General features: G+C 37.9%; 3 protein-coding genes and 1 long non-coding RNA gene across 7 annotated transcripts in view; 2 read left to right on the plus strand and 2 right to left on the minus strand.

Moving 5' to 3' along the window:
- The window catches only part of LOC107703177 (putative aminopeptidase W07G4.4), a 6,942-nt gene extending 5,235 nt beyond the window's left edge, over positions 1-1,707 (plus strand). The window contains exons 13-16 of the mRNA XM_016505730.1: positions 440-523; positions 633-690; positions 768-949; positions 1,047-1,707. Coding sequence (XP_016361216.1) covers positions 440-523; positions 633-690; positions 768-949; positions 1,047-1,175 — 453 coding nt within the window. The 3' untranslated portion in view covers positions 1,176-1,707. The remainder of the gene's footprint in view (positions 1-439; positions 524-632; positions 691-767; positions 950-1,046) is intronic.
- Positions 1,708-2,348: 641 nt separating this feature from the next.
- On the minus strand, positions 2,349-12,975 carry LOC107703176 (RING finger protein 10-like). Of its 3 annotated transcripts, none has more exons than XM_016505729.1 (17): positions 12,446-12,975; positions 10,386-10,576; positions 9,146-9,351; positions 8,916-9,006; positions 8,621-8,805; positions 8,308-8,444; positions 8,066-8,223; positions 7,163-7,291; positions 6,522-6,720; positions 6,263-6,396; positions 5,875-5,992; positions 5,123-5,224; positions 4,834-4,971; positions 4,670-4,761; positions 4,424-4,481; positions 4,069-4,233; positions 2,349-3,452 (listed from the first exon to the last, which is right to left on the minus strand). In XM_016505729.1, the coding sequence occupies exons 1-17, from the start codon at positions 12,588-12,590 to the stop codon at positions 3,379-3,381; spliced, it is 2,322 nt and encodes a 773-aa protein (XP_016361215.1). In that variant the 5' UTR covers positions 12,591-12,975; the 3' UTR covers positions 2,349-3,378. The 3 variants fall into 3 exon arrangements, with proteins under 3 accessions (XP_016361215.1, XP_016361214.1, XP_016361212.1); XM_016505728.1 differs by having other exon boundaries at positions 4,069-4,236; XM_016505726.1 differs by having other exon boundaries at positions 4,418-4,481.
- A 553-nt stretch (positions 12,976-13,528) lies between these two features.
- LOC107703148 (uncharacterized) lies at positions 13,529-15,053 on the minus strand. The gene is made up of 3 exons (XR_001635818.1): positions 15,022-15,053; positions 14,858-14,940; positions 13,529-13,886 (listed from the first exon to the last, which is right to left on the minus strand). It is a non-coding gene; the product is annotated as an uncharacterized LOC107703148 (long non-coding RNA).
- Positions 15,054-16,705: 1,652 nt separating this feature from the next.
- Positions 16,706-19,390, plus strand: part of LOC107703179 (olfactomedin-like protein 2A) — a 27,591-nt gene continuing 24,906 nt past the window's right edge. For both annotated transcript variants that reach the window (XM_016505735.1, XM_016505734.1), the window contains exon 1: positions 16,706-17,007. In XM_016505735.1, the coding sequence (XP_016361221.1) occupies positions 16,939-17,007 (69 nt within the window). In that variant the 5' untranslated portion in view covers positions 16,706-16,938. The remainder of the gene's footprint in view (positions 17,008-19,390) is intronic.

The following is a 19,390-nucleotide window of genomic DNA, read 5'->3' on the forward strand; positions in this document are numbered from 1 at the left end:
TTATTTGTATTAGAATTACAAGTTACAATTTTGAATAAGCTTGATTTTTTTAATTTTTCAGTTATTAATTTGTTGAAGTTTAAATTTTGTCATTTAATATTTATAATTTTATTTTTGATTTATTTCAAATAATAAAGATTTTTAAAGTTTTAATTTAGTTTAGTTATGGTTTTGTATATTATTTATTTCAGTCATGAAACTCTAGATGTTGTAGGCTGACAAACCCATTACATATAATCTGCTAACATCACACCAGTGAGATTGCTTGCTCAACATTTAAATTGTCTGGTTCAGCATTCACTGTAGTTCCTCCGAAACCCTCCACCTCCCCCAGTTCCACCTGTCTAGATCTCCTACGGGATTTATGATTACCTATTCATGCAGCTGCAGCATATCTTACATGCTCACAGCAGTGTGGACCTCTTGTGTGCTTCTTTAGGCGTTGAAGGAGGTGTCTCCTCAGCTTTTCACTATCGCCACTCTGACAGGACATGCTATCAGAGCCATGGGACCTCATTACTCTGTGAGTACTTCAACATACTCCTACACACCTTCTGAAGGTTGAGGAAAAACACTGTGCATCACACATCAGTGTGACCATTTCCATTATGACTCTCCATGTGTCACTGTAGATCATAATGGATAACGGTGCTGCTCAACGCTCAGGAAACGCTCTGCAGTGGCAGAAAGGTAAGAAGAGCTAAGAATCGTTTGTTTTTGCTTCCATAAACATAGCTTCATTTGTCTGAAATCTGTTTGTGTGGCAGCGGGAGAGGTGCTGGGAGATCTGTTTGAGGTGTCCACCATTCGTCGAGAGGATTACGAGTTCCACAAAGGGAAGTCTGAGTATGAAGAGATCCTGCAGTCTAATAACCTGCCCTCGTCCGCCACACCGCGTGGACACCAGACGCCTGCCGCCTTCCTCATCATGGCTTCTGGACTGGATAAGGTAGACAAACACAAAATGGGTGTATTATCAGTTCAGGACTTATTTAAGATGTAACATTTTTGCTAAAATATATCCATTAACCATGTTTGTCTCACAGCATGGAGTGGACTCGGACAAACCTCTGCCTTACTCTCATATCGACATTGCTGGATCCAGCGGCCCCTTCCCTGGTGTCCCCACAGGCGCCCCAATTCTTGCCATGGCAACAAAGTACCTGGAGCTTTAAATGCATGTCCAGTGATTTTTCTGGTCCTTCATTATTTCAGTTATTTCCATCTAGTGCCATTTCTCGATTAATGGCTTTCATATCTGCTCCGTCTGACATGTGTGTTCATGTAAGACTGGGGCAAATAATGACCTTTGCTCCTTCTAACCCATCTTGAACACTGTCCATTTTCTCATTTTGTTGTCGCTCCGTACATACATAAATGCATCTCTTAACATCCTTAAAAACCTCTACGCTCCTCTTACTCACACACAAAATAATCTTATCTGATTATTTAGTACTGTGCACTGTTTCCGTTTCTAATTAGCATTTACCGAGCTGAAAGTGAATTAACCAAAGTGTTTTATTTCCATTCTTACCTTGTAGCCTTAGTTTCTGAGTTGAACTGACATGGAAGAAGAGGTGGGGAAGTTGAGCCAGTGATTGATAATGAATTTACATCTGTGACTTTGTTTGGCAATACTGTGAGAAAAATGCATTGTACAACTGCCCATTTTGTACTAGTATAGTTGTGTGTAATCAAGAAAAAAAAAGACATGATGCCTTCTGTATCCAGTCCAGTTTGATCTTAAGAATAAATGTCTCTGAATAGAATGTGTGAAGGTTTGTGAAATGCAATAGTACTGCTTCACTGACAAAAGGACAAAGAAATGCGAGCAGTTTTTTAAAAATTCTATTCAAAATGTGCATCTAAAATGCTTTATTAAATTACTATTTCGTTTTAACTACATTTTAAATGATCAAATAAACAGTTAAAATTATCAATGTTATTTAAATAAATACCATTTTAACTTTTTAAATGTCTGTACATTTGTTTTAAAAAATTGTCTACATCTTTAATGTTTGGATTAAATTGACAACATTCATGTGTATGCACGCATCAGAACATGCAAAGACGGCATTAAGCAACTATAAAATATCTTAAAGGCACGTTTTTGTTTTTTCTTTAACAATAAGTTACTATATTATAAACCAAACAATTGCACACAATGATCATACAAACTATATGAAAACACCCAAATCAATATAAACCTGTACTTAACATTTTATTGCAAAGGCATCTGAGATTACAATAAGAAAAGCCAAAATATTTCTATGTAAATGTTAAAAAAAAAAAAGTGAATGGTCTTTTAATAAATTAAATTAAATCAGTTCTAAACAAGACAAACAGAATGCCAGTACATAATCCTTTATTAATTCGAACTTAGTCAATATGCAGGTTCTGTATCACAGGTTTCATCAGAAAAAGAGAAAAATTAAACCCTCTACAACATTTTATATAACCTTTTCTGTCTTTACATATTTTCTTCACTGAACACATAGCAAGTAGTGGAGTCGGCTGCTCTCCGATGCCTTTTAACATCTGAACACTATTGAACATGAGCAGCTCTGAATCCTGGCTAATAAATGAAGGTTCTAATAAAGTCAAGTGCTTTAAAGACCCACTAAGTTCTCAGCTATTCCAGCAGAACAATTTTTTCTTTTACTTATTAATGTGTCTGATTGTGAAAGGCAGTTCTCAGGCTGAACCGATAATAACAGCTGGTAAGAGTTGAATACAGACTGAAGTTCACACCAAGAGCTCAGAGCTTGTTAATAAACAGGAAGAAAATATGTGGTGGCGTGTAAACAAGCAAGAATGTGTTACAATCAGCATAGTTTTGTGTGCATGTGTCTGACAGGAATAACTCAAAAGCATATAATCCTCACCACAGGTTCTTCACATTATTTAGGATGTTAGCATTGCTAAATTTAATTCCCAGACTCAAAGCACCATGGTTGAAGTACAAAGGTGTCACATATATGATGGAGGGACAGGACGTTTCTGCAGCTGGCTGACTGCTACCTCAGGACCCCCCAAAATATATAACTGCAACCCATAACCAACAACCATGTCATTTTTCTCCACCCTAATTCTGAACAATATTGGAGTATCAACTCTAAACTACAGCACCATGTCAAATGTACCTGATCTAGGCTCTTAAATTTCAGCATATGTCCTTTCTGAAAGAAACACAGAACAAGTGTATAATCACTGCTGATACTGAGCTTCCTGCAGGTCACTGAATGTCTGGAGAGGTTCTCATTCAACAGGGGCATGAAGAAAGGAGGGAAACTGCTGTTGAGGGTCATAATGAACCCTAAGCATATGGAAGGAATAAGGCAGGAAGTAGAAACAGGAGTGAAGGGTGGACTTCAGTGTTTACTTGGTGTGAACCATAGAGGTGCTGAACAGAAGCTTCTGCTTTTTCTTCTTCTTCTTCCCCCCTTTCTCATCTATAAAGTAGAGAGAAGAAATGTCACATGGGTAACAAACATTATGGCAAACCAAAAGCGATTTAAAAAAAAAAGCACTTTCATTTATACTTTGTTTCAGAGTGAGATAACTGATGGGAGTGTGGTTTCATTTTAATGAATCGGCAGGTTCAAAGAAACACTTCATTGAATCATGACTAAAAAGTGTTTCCAGAAGTCCCTGTGCGGCATTATGCACTTGTGGTTTAACATTTTATTATTTGTCATTTCTGTGACAAATAAACAGTGCTTTGATTTTCTCTTTAAATTTAACTACGAACTACCGTTTAAAAACTTGGGGTCAGACTTTTTTTTTTGGTAAACAATTTAATACTTTCATTCAGCAGTGATGCAATAAATTGATCAAAGTGACAGTAATATTACATATACAGTATATACATTTTTATCTTTTTCATATTCATTCATGCTAAATTTGTTCCAAATGAAGATTGTTGGTTCCCTATATTCCTTAAGATATCTTTTGTATTCAACAGAAGATAGAAATTCATACAGGTTTGGAACAACTTGTGGGTGAGTAAATGATAACAATTTGCATTTTTGGGTGAATTAAAATATTAATCTTTTTTTTTTCTCTCACCAGGGATGGGTAAAGCCTGTGCTGGAGTTTGATTTCCATGGTCCAGCTGGGACAAAGCCTGCTCAAAAGCCTGACTGAAGGAGTTTTGGAAACTGGGTACTGGGACCCGATCAGAGCCGTCACTCTCTCCATCACTGTCTGCCAGAGGAGGGGCCAGGAACATGTCTGCTGTGGAGGAAAACACATCACTAAAAATTACTACTAATAATTGAAGGTCTAATAATTGAAGGTTCTAATAAAGTCACTAAGACCCACTAAAAATGACTACAAAACTATGCTATTAGGAGTTAGTGTAGCCAGTGAGCCAACAAGAAACAAGTGTAACAGGTAAGTCAAGTGATGACAGGACCCTCACCTTTCTTTGGGGTAGTTTTAGGCCCGGCATACACACGGGCTTTCCCATCTTTCAGCATCTGCACACATTAATATGGTACATTTAGGCACAACTCTCAAGATGGCATTGTTTTTATTTCTCGATTTAAATTCAATTTGATTTTAGTGATGATTTTCCCACCACATGAAGGCTACACAATTGACTATTTTGTTGTTATAAACATGAAAGAAAGTGCTTTAGGCAGTCTGAGAGAAATGACAGGCAAACCTGAGCGAAGGACATGCAGTGAGAATCCTCTTCCACACTGGCTACGCTCAGAGACAGACTGTGCTCACTCAGATTAGGAAACATCACTCCATCTGAAATAAAAACAGGTCATAAGCACAGAAGACTAACCACTGAAGGCCACTGCAAGAGAGAGTGAGTGCTACCTGATGAAGGGCTGCTGCTTAGAGGAGACGGGGGGCCCAGCAGGAGCTCTGGGAGCTGCACCTGTGAGCCGCTCTGAGGAGGCGATCCAAAAGCAGGAAAATGCTGGAGGTTCTCAAGCCCAATGTGCACCTCTGGATCTGAAGAACACACAAAAATAAATTAAATAATCAAACCAATCACAACACACTGAAATTAGCTGAATGTTCTACAATCAAACATTGTCTAGTTTCATGAAAATGTGTGCCATGTTTGCTCAGAAACACATGCAATGAGGAATTAAATTCTCACATTTGCCGTGTTTCCTGTTTTCCTCAATTTCAATCCTCTTCTCCCTTCTCTTTTCATCCCTCGCTTTCTTCTGCCTCAGGCGCTTCCGTTTCTCCAAGTCATCTGACAGAAATAGAAAAAAATCTTTTTTTTTTTAATACAATTTTTTGTAGGACTGAACCATTTAACAATACATTTTCCCTCATTTTTTGTCATGTCATTTTTTTCTTCAGTTCAATTAATGAAACCGCAATTATGATATCACTATGCAACAAGTATACTTCAACAAGAATGCATTAAATCAAGTGTCAGAAAAGACATTTACAAAAAATATTTAAAATTATATTTTCTTGTTTGAAAATAAAATTACTTCAAATAAATGACATTTAAAAATAAAAATAAAATGTTAAGCAGGACAACCGTTCTCAGCACAGATAAGAAATGTTTCTCGAGCAGCAAATCAGCATATTAGAATGATTTCTGAAGGATCATGTGACACTGAAGACTGGAGTAATGATGCTGAAAATTCAGCTTTACCATCACAGGAATAAGATACAGCTCAATGTATTAAAAAATAAAACGGTTATTTTAAATTGTAGCAATATTCCACAATATTAATGTTTTTACTGTATTTTTGGTCAAATAAATGCAGCCTTTGTGAGCATAAGAGACTACTCTCTAAAACATTGGCTGACCTCTTCAACCACTGTCTGTTATTCATCTATGTGGGTGTCATGATGGGGTTTAATAGTTTAATGTTTATGTGCATGTACCTGCGAAGCTGTCCAGGGTCTCTTTTGAGAGAATGGGAGGCTGAAGGTTGAGCTCACACAGGCTGAACTCACAGGTGAGGGGCAGGTGAGAGAGGTAACGATGTCGACGGCGAATTTCCTAAAAATGAAGCCTGTCGATCAGTTTCTTAATGGTAGGCATTACTGAATCAGTTCAAGACCTGATTCTGCAAGTGTGATATAAATGTACCCCAGTCAAGCATGCTTCAGTGGTGCTATGACTTCAGACATTAGGCATGATAGCACCATACCACACTGCTCTTTCACTCTAGTATAAAGTTTTCAGTAAGCAGTAGACTAGCATTGCATTCTGACAACAGCTACCACTACTCTGGTGACATGAATGTGTGAGAATAAGAGATGCGTGTACCTCAGTGACAGTCTGTCCATCAATCTCCACTACGTTAGCCGTGATCGACTGAGGGCTGTTCTCCAGGCTCCCGTACTCTCTCAGCAGACAGCGCACGTTCACTGGATGCAGAAACATCTGCTGACCATCCTCAGCTACAAAAAAAAAAAGAGAGAGAAATAACATAATATTTAGTCTCCATTTCCATTGCTTGCGTGTAAAAAAAGTTACCTGAAAAGTAGCTTTAAACATCATTACCAACAGACTCACACACACACACCTTGATAGAAGTAGTAATATGGGCCATGATGAGCGGCCTGGCTGGTCTGAGGTGTCTCTTCTACAGGTTTGTCCTCCACAGCTCTTTCAGGCATCTCTTTGGCCACCTCAGGAACACTCTGAACAGCTATCTCTTCCACAGGCTCCTCATGAGCCTCCTGAAGCTCATCATCAAACGCTGAAGCATACTGCAGGATGGGCTGTGGTAGAACACAGGATAAAATATCACGCAATGAGACCAGAGCTTGTGCTACCAAACATTTTCAGGGATTTACTGAATTTTAAAAACACACACAGAAAAGTTCAAATGTTTTCATTCATTCCACAGGAAAGTATAAGCATTAGAAATGAAGAAGAGGAGCTTTAAAATGTAACACTTTTAAGTCTCTCTGCAAAAAATTTGTAAAATGATGGGAGTTTCTGGAGAGTGAAATTCCATGTGGATTGCAGTAGAATAATTCATTGAATGTTGTTCACTCAATCAGGTGACCAGATCACACTGTTTATGTCGCTCATACAATTAAATACCATAAACTTGCAACACAGCACTAGACCAAAACATATTTTCTTATGGGCAAAAACAATGAATGACAAAACTTATTCAACCTCATACTTAAAGAAAGGAGCACAGTCTCTACTGACCTTTGAGTTTGGGAGGTTCTTGACCACCTCTGGAGAGGAGTGCCCAGATAGAGACAGTTTCCTCATGTCTGCCCCATCAACAAAACCACCATTTTTACAGCCTCCCTTCAAAAGACCCTCCTCTCGCTCCTGTTCATTCAGAGTCAGAGATCAAATGTAAGGGTTATGTGTGCAGTGTTTGGGAGTAAATAACAAAAGTAAAAAAAAACTGCAATAGTGTAACAATGCTTTTTCCGTGTCATGTTGACCTTCCAGTAAAAATTCAGCCTTTCTTAAACATCTCATTATATATTTTCAGTTTTATGAAATGGTTTATGAAGCAGAAAATGTTTATAAAACATTAAAGTTAGTTGTTCAAGCATCAACCCAAATTCTCATTGTTTGTGTATAATAAAGATATTAAACAATAAACTACATTAACTTAAGTTACAAAATTCAATAGTCATTGAAATAGCTTTAACGTAGTTTAAATATTTCATTTATATTTGTGCATTTGGCAAACACTTTTAACCGAAGTAAATTCCAAAGTTATGCAACGCGATCCAAAGTTATGTAACTTTTCCAATTTTTTTCCCCAGTTATTTTTAAAATGTCACATTTTATAAGTTTTTATAAAAACAGTTTATGAATCAGAAAATGTTTAAGATAACTGCATGTAAACATTCAAGCTTGGTTTTAAATTACACAAATTACATGAGTTACACAATTCAATGTATAGTTTTTGGCTCCTTAAATACCTTTATTGTTAGCATCTATTTTTTGAGCAACCTATACAATTGACTTTTTCAAAACAGTAGCATGACTTGTTTCACAAGTTTTAAGTTTGAGTGGTTTGTAACTTGGAAAAGAGTCAAAACAACTTGTCCAACCCAACATTCATATTCATATCCAACGCATGTGTACCTGCAGCTGCAGTAAGGCGCTCTGTATGAAACAGGCCTGTGGGTCGTCTTTCTCTTGGCTGAGCTGTGTTTGGAGAGCCACCCGCTCTTCAGCCAGCAAACCCAAAACCTGCTCCTGAGACGCCAGCAGCAGCTTGGAGTATGCGCGCAAATGCACATCTGCAACAAAGAGAGGAAAGTGTCAAATAAGACACACTCAAGTGAACACCACAAAAGTCTCACGCAGCCAGCAGAATGCCTCACCTCCAAAATGAATGGGCTCTTCCAGCTTCACCCACTGACAGCTGGGAAGAGCCACCAGTGATCCTTTCTCTCTCCGCATTAGACGCATAGTGATGACGTTACCGGTCACGTATTGATGCGTCTCCATGGCAACCACACTGCAAGTTGACAGGTTTCAGTGACAACAGTGAACAAACTGGAATGTCTTGACTAAATGATGGCGCTTCTATATACCAGGGGTTGATTTAAATAAAATAACAGATTTCTACATCAAGAAGTTCACATTAATTTAAAAACCAAACAAGTATTATAAACAGGTGTTTTCTGTACGAACCTCTTGAGATCAGCGCTGTGCACAGCCTCATAGCAAATGGGGCACTTGGACCAACTCTTCTCGCTCAGAGAGAGGTAGTGCAGCATGCATGGCCAACAGTAGATGTGGCCGCAGCGCGTGATGTGGGCCGCCACAGGGGGATATAGGCAGATCGGACAAGACGGCACCTCGTGACTGCAGATGCGCTGTTGAACGAGAAAAAAACAAAACAAAACAAAAAAACATGATGAACATGCTGAGATTTGTAGAAAAGGCACTGACAGGATGTACAAGGAAGTGTGAAGTCTGAACTGACCACTTGTTGCACACAGTCCCAGTCCACCAAAGTGTCCGGATCAGTGAAGTGGGCTTGATAGTCCTGATCATCAATTACCACAAACTGGCAACTGGTGGACAAAAGGAAGACGCACTCATCAGATTGGCATTTTTATCAGCTTATCATAACACTGAAGTACACAGACTATTGTTGCATGTGATTTAATATCAATTCATATAAAAGTTTGCAACATATTCTGCTGTACTCACTTAGCCTGCAGGAAAAGCTCCTTGTTGAAGGGCTTGTGTTTGTGACCCCACTTGTTGCGGCGACCCCAGCAAGAGTGGCCATCACCTCCGGAGCCAAAATGACCTCCTCGTGGCTCAAACGTGAAGTTGAGCAGGTGGTTCAGACTTATCTTTTTGGGTCCAGCAAACTGAGCCGGGCTAAACTCTGCCCGGCGGTTCTCTGCTACCTAATGAGAGAATCCAACAGTTAAAGGATTAGTTCACTCCAGAATTAAAACTTCCTGATATTTTATATGCCCCCATGTCATTCAAGATGTTCATGTCTTTCTTTCTTCAGTCGCAAAGAAATTAAGGTTTTTGAGGAAAACATTCCAGAATTTTTCTCCATATAATGGACTTCAATGGGACCCAATGGGTTGAAAGTCCAAATTGCAGCTTCAATGGTCTCTACACGATCCCAGCCGAGGAATAAGGGTCTTATCTAGCTAAACAATTGGTCATTTCCTAAAAAATAAAAATGTATATACTTTAACCACAAATGCTCATCTTGCACCAGCTCCGCGATGCGTGTCTACTACTTCAATCATTACATAATCACGTTGGAAAGGTCATGCATGACAAAGGCAAAAGTACCGACTCTGGTTCAAACAGGTAGGGTAGGGTGAAAAACTCCATCTCATTTTCCCCTCAAACTTCATAATCGTCTGACATCGTTGTTTTACTTTTTTTTTTTTTGTAAAAGGCGTTTAACTTAGTCTTTGCACGTTCGCTTTGTGAATACATAATGCATGAAGTCATGGACATGCATCTTTTTTAGAAAATGGCCAATCATTTCAATAGATAAGACCCTTATTCCTCGGCTGGGATTGTGTAGAGCCCTTTGAAGCTGCACTGAAACTGCAATTTGTACTTTCAACCCGTTGGTCCCCATTTAAATGCATTATATGGAGAAAAATCTTGGAATGTTTTCCTCAAAAACCTTAATTTCTTTTCAACTGAAGAAAGACATGAACAACTTGGATGACATGGGGGTGAGTAAATTACCAGGAAATTTTAATTCTGGAGTGAACTAATCCTTTAATCCTGGTTAACCCATATAAGTACAGGTCTGTTTGTTTACATTGCATTACAGGCTATTTGCTAGCAGTTAATTAACCAACACGATCACTGTTATCTTCACATTAACATGCAATAAGGAAGCATAACAACAGCCCTTCATGGAAGTACAAATGAATCATAATCCAAATGCTTATTTAAACACCTCTTCTCTTCTCCCACCACCAGCGAGTCCATACAGTCTGCCCCCTCCGCCACCTCTCTGAGGGGGTCTCTTGTCAAAATTCTTGCTTTTATGTGGCTGGGAGCGGCGTGGGCCCGGAAAGCTCTCGGCCTTGGCAAAAGTGGGCTCACGCTTGCGGCTATAGCGCTTTGAGCCCCCATTATTCTTACCATCTAAAAGAACAGAGCAAATAAAGGAGAAACGTCAAAATACATCAATATATTAATCAAGCATAACATTTGACTTGATAAGAGGGTGTCCCTGCAACTTCGGGAAAACATTACATTTTCTTGATTGCAATATTGACAACTTTGTATTTTTTTTTCCTCAGCAAGCTGAAACGAGATCTACATCATTTTTGGGAATGAAACCCCTGTTTGCTTTTCATTATATTTGACAACATTCGCACAGCCTTAGCTAATCAATCCAGTCACGCGCTGCACTTAAAGTGTTTTATAGAGGATCACATGATAAGAGCACAGGGGTGTAAACACACACAGCTTATCATCCAGCAGCAGAGATCGCCGTCCCGTACGGTTCACAAGCCCACATCAAAACATTATTAAAACTAAAACATAGACAACACTGTTTTAGTTGTTATCTACAGCGATTGGATTCTGATATGCTGGAGGCTTTCCTGGGTCCATCCAAAAGCTAGAGGCCAATACACCACTGAAGCTCTTCTTCTGTCACATGGCAGGCTGATGACAAGAATAGATCTTGACCATGATCCTCATGCATCTGATCTGCTACTAAGAGGAGGGGATAATGAACCCAAATATGAATTTCCCCTTGGGTAGATCAAGAATTTCAAAGGAATTCTGTTTGTTTTAGGTTAGTTTAGGGGAATTCAGTTTTGATATTAGTTTATCGGTATAAGACTCACACACACACCACCCAATGTCTGTATTATCAGAAAATGAGTTTATATTGGGTGGATATATGCACTGACACCACAATAAATTACATAAACACATGGGCTCAAATCTGTAAACCCAGTCTAGTTAGAAAAAAAGTGGGTTTACTGGTTTAATCAACATGAAATCATATGAGTATTTCTGAGTGCCTTTTAATACAAGGATCACAAAATGAAAAGGTTATAGCAGCAGTAGTTATTTATTTTTACTGTCATGTCAGCATCTAAGGCTATCTTCATGGCAAAAGCTGAGAAAAATACAAGAGTTAGCCTACAGAATTAAAAAATAAAAACCACGCACACTCAAAAATACAGCAGTTAAAATTATACAAGATTTTTTAAATTCCATGAAAAGTTGTACGTTTAATGAATATATTTAAGGCGTAAATATACAATGTAGATTAGAAACTGAAAACTTCACTTTGCCTGCAAAGTTTAAGTGTGTGTGTGTGTGTGAAATTCAATAAGTTTATTTATAACATAATTAAAATACTTATTATATAACAGGTAAATTAGTTTATTATGGATTGGATTTATTTGATAAGCTAATTAACATTTAAAAAATCCCCCAATAAAAGTAAAAATATCCCTGAAAAACAATTTCAGATAAAATATTGACCCTTAACAAAAGTTCATTTCTGACACGGTTCAACACTTTATTGATATATTTAATATTTTTATTGATATTGCTCGAATTGTTTATTCCAGAAACGGGCAAATCGCTGGCCGTGGCTAGCTACGTCATCTCGACAGACGAGTAGTGATGGGAAGTCCGGTTCTTTTCCGCGAACCGGTTCTTTCGGACAGTTCGTTTCAATGAACCGGTTAAAAAAACCGGTTCATCGGTTCTTTTACGCCCTAATGTAATGACGTCATTCGCGATGACGTAATGATATCAAGTCTATCGTCCCAGGCCTGGATGAAAATACACATTCAAATATATAAAGTCAGTAATCATAACTTCAGTCAGTTAAAACATCATAATCATGATCTGAATCGTTCGCGAACCGGACATCACTACAGACGAGAATAAACCCGTGCCGTGACCCACAAACACACACACTTTCCCCTCGATTTAAGTTGACCATGACAGGTGTGTGTTTGGGTGTATGAGACGCTGATTTACCTGTTTTGGCTTTAGAGTCTGTAGGAGTCGGGCCTGTAGAGCTGGAACGGGGCGGTATCTTCGTGCTGCTGCTGTTGTTGGCGTTTGGGTTTTTCTCCATATTGAGGCCTAACTCCGGGGAAAGAGCCTTCGAGCTCTCTAGCATGGAACGGGGTAAACGGGGAGAACAACGGGCTGTTGCGAATGCAGGTCAGGCGACAAAGGCCCTTATTCATTTCTGTCAAACGCGGAGACCCCATTACGGCGACATCTTGACCACAAACCGAGAGAAAAACAGAGACACAAGCTAAATGTCTCGGTAAAAAAAAGCTGTGTGCTAACACAAAAAAACAAGTGCCCAAAAAGCGGGGCCTCGCCCCTTGAAAAGCGCCGATTTTCCTTGGCGTGGGAAGTGTTGCGCCCCACAAGGCGTTAACCGCTTTCCAACAGAGGAAAACGGATGAATAAATGGGTTTTAACCCAAATTTGAGTTCAGCTAAATAATGTCAGGCACATGGCGACGGGTCGCCAAACGGGAACCGTAGACACCCGGATGAGGGTTATAAACGCGGCAGGGTTACGAAATGCGCATGCGCGGATTCTGCCATTCTGATTGGTGCATTTGACCGCAAAACGTGATGTAATACATGTGTAATCTCACATTCGCATACTTTTTATAGACAGTTTTACATGCAAAATGTCATATTCACAAATGTAAGTTCTCATGCAAAAAAATAGTATTTTTTTCTTTTAGGAAGGAAATGGAGCATTATATTGATACTATACGATTTTCTATGAAACAAAAAGCAATTAAAACGGTGAAAGTTTGTAAACGCTTTAATATTTTTATATAAATGTATTTGTATACAGCCCCTCTACTGTGAAATTGTTTATTTAATGTATAATGTTTATTGTTTATATCATGTATAGTGTTTGTCATATAGCCTACATGTATTTTGATCTTGTTAATAATAAAAAAATAAAAAATAAACTTTTTATAGACAGATAGTCCTATTTTTGCTATCAAAGCATTTATTGTAAACAGACGTTTACAGACATCGTATAACAAATAAGAAACAGCGTTAGATATGTTAATCAGTACAGAAAAAAATACATACACGTGACTTACACAGCACATACATAGTCAGTTCACACAGTAATAGCAGTAATGTGAATGATATACTCCATTTATAAATCACAAAATGCTCCAGAAAACAAAAACACAAATGTTTCATGTGTTATCAAAAATGTTAGGGCTGTACATTAACCCTTTACTATCAGTTTTACAAAGAACATTAAATATCAGTACATCTCCCTGATCACTGCATGCTTTTTAGTTTTTAGGAGGGGTTTTGGGTCTCTTCATCACCATCATCATCACTTCCATCTTCATCAGCTTCCTCCTCTCTGACGTTACTCAGGGAACAGCTCAGGATCGCTCTCCTAACCTCCTGTTTCTCGGCTGTGTTGTGGACAGGAAGAGAAAGAGAGCTTGTGTATACAGTATGTGACTCTTCTACATCAGTGGTTCTCAAACTTTGCAGATTAAAAGAATAGCATAAATAAAAAAATGAGCATTCTGTCACCATTTATTACTCACGCTTTTTTCTTCTGCTGAACACAGAGGCTTCAGCAGAAAAAAGAAATGCGTACAGGTTTATAGTATTGTAATTTCCAGATATGTATGGCTTGCCACCTGGGGACACTCTTTTCCAAAATAAATAAATATACTGGTCTTGTGCTTAAAATTATGGAAGCCCTTAAAGGCCATGCATTATTTTATTTTTTTCTTTGTCGTCTTCTTGTAATCTCAATATAACGAAAGTTTGTTTTCTCTTAATCTCAACATGACAAAATAGTTGTTTTCTTGTGATCTTGACTTAATTTTGACATAAACTTAACATAACGAATGCTTATCTTGTGATGTCAACATCAAATAATTGTTTTCTAGTGATCACAACTGAATTTTTCAGTGTACTTTAAAACAACAACAAAAGAAAGAAAGAAGAAGAATATTAAAAATAAATTGTTTTTTTGTTTTCTTCTGTGGAAAACCATACAATTTTTGCTCTGTTTTCTAAATCTTATTTGATACATCTTATTCATATTTTTTTTTCAAGTGGAATGTTTCGGATAACTGCTGACCATTACACACTTGTGATCTGATGTCAGTAACTTCTTTACTTATTCCAAAACAGAAGTTTATTTGTGTATTTTAATCATCCTGTTTTAGTCTACAGCAAAATATCCTAATAGGCACGGAGAAAAACCAACAACTGTTTTGTTATGTCGAGATCACAAAAAATTAAGTCGTCCTGATGAGAAAATGTTTTTGATGTCGAGATCAGGAAAAAAGACAAAAAGAATAATGCATGGCCTCTTAGGGCCTCCGTATATACTTAAGGGTAGACTGTAATGTAACAGAGAACTTACCATCTGTTCTGCAGTCTAGCAGCATTCTGTGGAGCTGTTGTCTGTTATATTTTACAAGAAACTTCTGACATATTCTGTCGTTCCTGTGGAAGAGATCAGGGAAGGGCATGGATGGCGGCAGTTTGGTGTCAGATGGGGGCTAAACAAGACAGAACCTCTCTTACCTCCAACAGGTAAGCAGCTGAGGAAGCACTGCACCTTCTGGCCTCTGTTCTCAAGGCAGGTGATGAAAGAAAGGGCAGACCAGATGAGTTGATAGTGTTTTTTCCTGCTGCGTATGAGGACCACTCCAGTGTGGGCGTTCAGGTATTTCACTGCAGGAGATTTGACAAGATTTGAGCTTTCTGTAATGAGACATTGAACTGAGATAAATATAAACCCTAAATAAATGTGATATCATGATACGTAGGCCTAACTGCGCATCAAAATAACGGTAACGCGAGCTGTTTAAAAGTTAACAAACAAAATTTGCTAAGTAACTTTTTTATAAACATTTGGATTCTAACAAATTTTAAACAAACAAAGGAAAAATGTCTGCATGTGTGTTTGCAGTATCATGTATTGTGGTGATGCTAAAAGGTTCACATGACATGAAATGGATGATTATCTCAAGCAGAGTCTGTGTATCATAACATTGGTTTTAATCACATCATTTAATTCACATCGACTATATTGCAAAATTATTATTATTTTAATTTATTGTCTATTCTCGTTATTATTATATATTTAATTGTATTATGTCAAATTATATGTTATTGTGTGTCTGTACTTTTTCTTTGCTCTGGAAGCTCCTGTCATCAAGACAAATTACTTGTGTGTGTAAATACATTTTTTCCAGTTGAAATATTTACAGATATACAATCGTGTTGAATTTCAGTCCCACAAAAATGCAGGCCCTGAAAATACAATGCTTTAGAGTTAGGCACTGTTAATGTATTATTGTTTTTATTGCAATTTATTTAATAACATATTACCTGACAGAGGGCGCTATACAACAGCGAATACTTTACTTGAAGGTTGCTTGAGGTTGCCCATTATTTGTCACTGAAAATATAAACCATATTGTTAGTATTTTATACACTAATATTTCCAACATTAATAATACCGATACGATTATTATTAATAGGAATAACATGAACAAAGAAACACCTGTTTTAGTATTATGTGAGCTATTTAATATTAACCACGAAATAGCTTACACCAGTGTTTCCCAACTGGGGTGCCGTCTGTCGAGAGCAGGGGTGCCGTGTAAAAAATCTTTTTTTAATATTTTTAAATTGCTAAAATGTTCAAAAAAGCATCTATTATATAATATAGATATTATATATTATATATAATATCTAGCTGCCGAAAATTAGTTCACCGCTCAGGTTTCACTTTCACATGATGTGACGCTCTGCGTATTATCCCGCTCTATGCGTGTGCGCTCCGCTCAGTCGCTCCACTCGTATATCGTTCATGCGAATCGGAACAGCAAAGTCCACTCAAAAATTGAGCCGACAGGAAACATCGATGTAGTACAGTATTGTTTCTGTCTGCAATAGCCCTACTGTGTTGTAACATGATGTGTGGTATATGGGCAACTCTGGTAACGCTGCCCTCTCATTCACTGATCTGCTGCTAACCGCTATGTTATGCTCACGTGTTTCGATAATAAGCGACTAAAAAAAGGTTGGGAAACACTGGCTTACACATAACTTTTTATATAAATATAATTATTGGTCAGTGGTCACTTTTTAATGTTCTTGGAAAGTAACACAGACGCACAAAACATAACTGTCTTTGTAGCACAAGTGCAGCCAGCGGTTCCCCGCCTCGCGTTGGCACAAAGTGTTGGAGATGGTGATGATGGGTGTGCGCGCGTCTCCACCAAAGAACTGCGCAGAGCAAAGCTCGACCTGTGCGTCACAACATACACAACTCTGCATGGCACCGACCTGTAATCATGGAGCAGTAAACCTGTGTTCTAGTGGATCTAGACTCATAATTCCAGGCTAAGGATACAGGTGCTTTCAGAGACGCCAAATCATATCATAAGGTGGCAGCTGTGCAAAAAAGGGACTTGGGTTAGTTAATGAAAAATGTGGATCTGCGCAAGTATTTTAACTTATGTGCTGTTTTTGGCCAGAGATGCACGAGCTATGAGCAAGGTAAGATGTGTTTCATGTGTAGATTTCCTTTTATTTTGAACAACACGCTTACATTTTACGCACAGCTTGGAATGCTAAATACGGTTTTGCAATAGCTAAACATGATTATTAGTGTATGATTTCATTTGCTTTGGTTCGATCTCGTTTCGATTACCTACTTGACAAGTGCATTTATCATCTGATTACTGGATTACTTTTTCTTTAGCATTGGCATGCCATTCGTTTGTTGCGTATGGTGTTTTTGGAAGAGCTGAAGACCTCAAATCTCCAGTCAAATTATTAAGAGCATACAGTAATTTCTTGATTTTGTAATCGCAATGGATGGGAAGTGTCTGTATTTGCAGAATTCGTGAGATTTTGCCATTTTTCTAAAAAATCATCTGGGGATTGTGAAATGACGTATCCTGTAATCAGCGTTAATGAAACGTGATATTCCACAAAGGGCAAATGTAAAATGTTAATCTGTCTTAATAAAGGATCCGGGAACATGAAACCTCATTATACACTTCCGTTCAAAAGTTTGAGGTCAATACGTTTTTTATTTTATTTTATATTTTATTATTTTATTAACACATTTATTCAGCAAGTACGCATTAAACTGATGAAAGTGACTGTATGTATGTATAAACAATATTGCTGTTTTACTGTATTTTGATCAAATAATTGCAGCCTTGGTGAGCAAAACATAAACACAGAGCAAAATACATAAAAAAATAAAATAAAATATGGTTAAACTTTTTTAATGTTATTATATTATATTATATTATATTATATTATATTAATTATATTATATTATATTATATTATATTATATTATATTATAATATAGTGACAATACAACAGTTAATTCTGGTCCTTGAATTTAACTGGCCAAATGTCTTTCCATGAGTGCTGATATTTAGTCCAACAGCACTGGGATTTGCATCACTCGACTTGTACATGTTCATAGCGTTCCAGATCAGAGTGAGTGGTGCAACTGGACAGAAAATTCCATATGGGAGAATGGGGGTTTTCACAGTCATTTTCACAGACAGATCACTCAGGATAAGTCAAACAACACTTAACAAATCAGCTTTCTCACACAATCTCCGCTCCCAGAGCTGTAGGCAACATATTTTGGCACATATGCTCTGGTCTAGATGACTCCTGGCACTGCCAGTACATTCCAATCTTTAATCCTTGAGATGGCATGGCAATATCATTTAATTGGCATTTTTAGACCCCTGACCTTACTGTAATTCCAGTACAGCTTTTTTGGGCTAACACTGTAAAAACTGGCTACAATGCTAAGCAGCATGCTTTATAGTTTACATGCACAATACATTGTAAACACTTTACTGAATAGTAAAGATGACTCAGATGAGTGAGTATATCAAACCTCAGCTGTGTTAACAGCGCAGCTGATGTTGCTGATACAACCAGAGACGGATGTCCTTCAACAAAGTTTTTGGACAGACAGCATGACCGTCATTTCCTCAGAAAACCATGACATTTGTTTCAAAACTGACCCTGATAGGGCGTGTGAGTGTGTTTTGGGCTCGATGCCTAGTATGGTAATTGGAGTCGAGTTCTGCTGGGGTTAAAAACAATATATGTCTGCTTACACAGCTGTAGCACTTAAGAGCAGCCCTGTTGGTCCCAGAGAAACATGCCCTACCCTCTTATGGCTGGGTGTGAGGGTGTGTGTGTGTGTGTGTGTGTGTTGACTCATTGTAAATGATAGTCACCAACTCAGTAACCCTAACTAATTGTGTTATGTTGTGAATTTTTTTTAAACGTCTTTGTTGTTGGTTAAATGTGTGAAGAGGTGAGGAGGTTAAAACAGCATAGGCAGGGCTGTGATAACAAAAACCTGTTACTCATGTGGGATAATTAACTGAAAATGATGTGAAACCTAAAAATTGGTGTTTAAAAAAATATCACAAACTAAAGTGACATATGTATTTGTTCTTTAGGCATTCATCTGCCATCTAGTAGAGGGTTTATTTCAAAAACATTTTTGATGTAATATCTGATTTGGTGTAAAAATCAAGTAAAAATAATAAATTCATTACATTAAAGTCATATGATGTTGCTAAAAAGAACATTATTTTGTGTATTTGGTGTAATGAAATGTGTTTATGCGGTTTAAGGTTAAAAAAACACATTATTTTCCACATACTGTACATTATTGTTTCTCCTCTATGCCCCACCTTTGTCGTGTCCTCTTTTGGAAGGCCAAACAAAGTAGTATCGCTTTAACAACGAAACACACGGCGGGCTTGAGTGAGCGGAGGCCAGAGGCCTAGAGTGAGCGGAGGCCAGCTAGAGTGAGCGGCGGCGGGCGGGCTTGAGAACAGCGCGGCCGGCGGATTCGACGAAGGAGCGTCTGGCGGGCTTGCGGC

This window comes from Sinocyclocheilus anshuiensis, unplaced genomic scaffold (assembly GCF_001515605.1).
Source record: "Sinocyclocheilus anshuiensis isolate Anshui unplaced genomic scaffold, SAMN03320099.WGS_v1.1 scaffold794, whole genome shotgun sequence".
NCBI lineage: Eukaryota > Metazoa > Chordata > Actinopteri > Cypriniformes > Cyprinidae > Sinocyclocheilus > Sinocyclocheilus anshuiensis.

Coding starts and splice junctions, on each gene's coding strand:
- LOC107703176 (XM_016505726.1), bottom strand. CDS start 12,590: ATGCTAGAGAGCTCGAAGGCTCTTTCCCCGGAGTTAGGCCTCAATATG. Junction 8,445..8,620: donor CACAGCGCTGATCTCAAGAG/GTTCGTACAGAA, acceptor GTCAACTTGCAG/TGTGGTTGCCATGGAGACGC. Junction 5,993..6,262: donor ATGGACAGACTGTCACTGAG/GTACACGCATCT, acceptor CTTCATTTTTAG/GAAATTCGCCGTCGACATCG.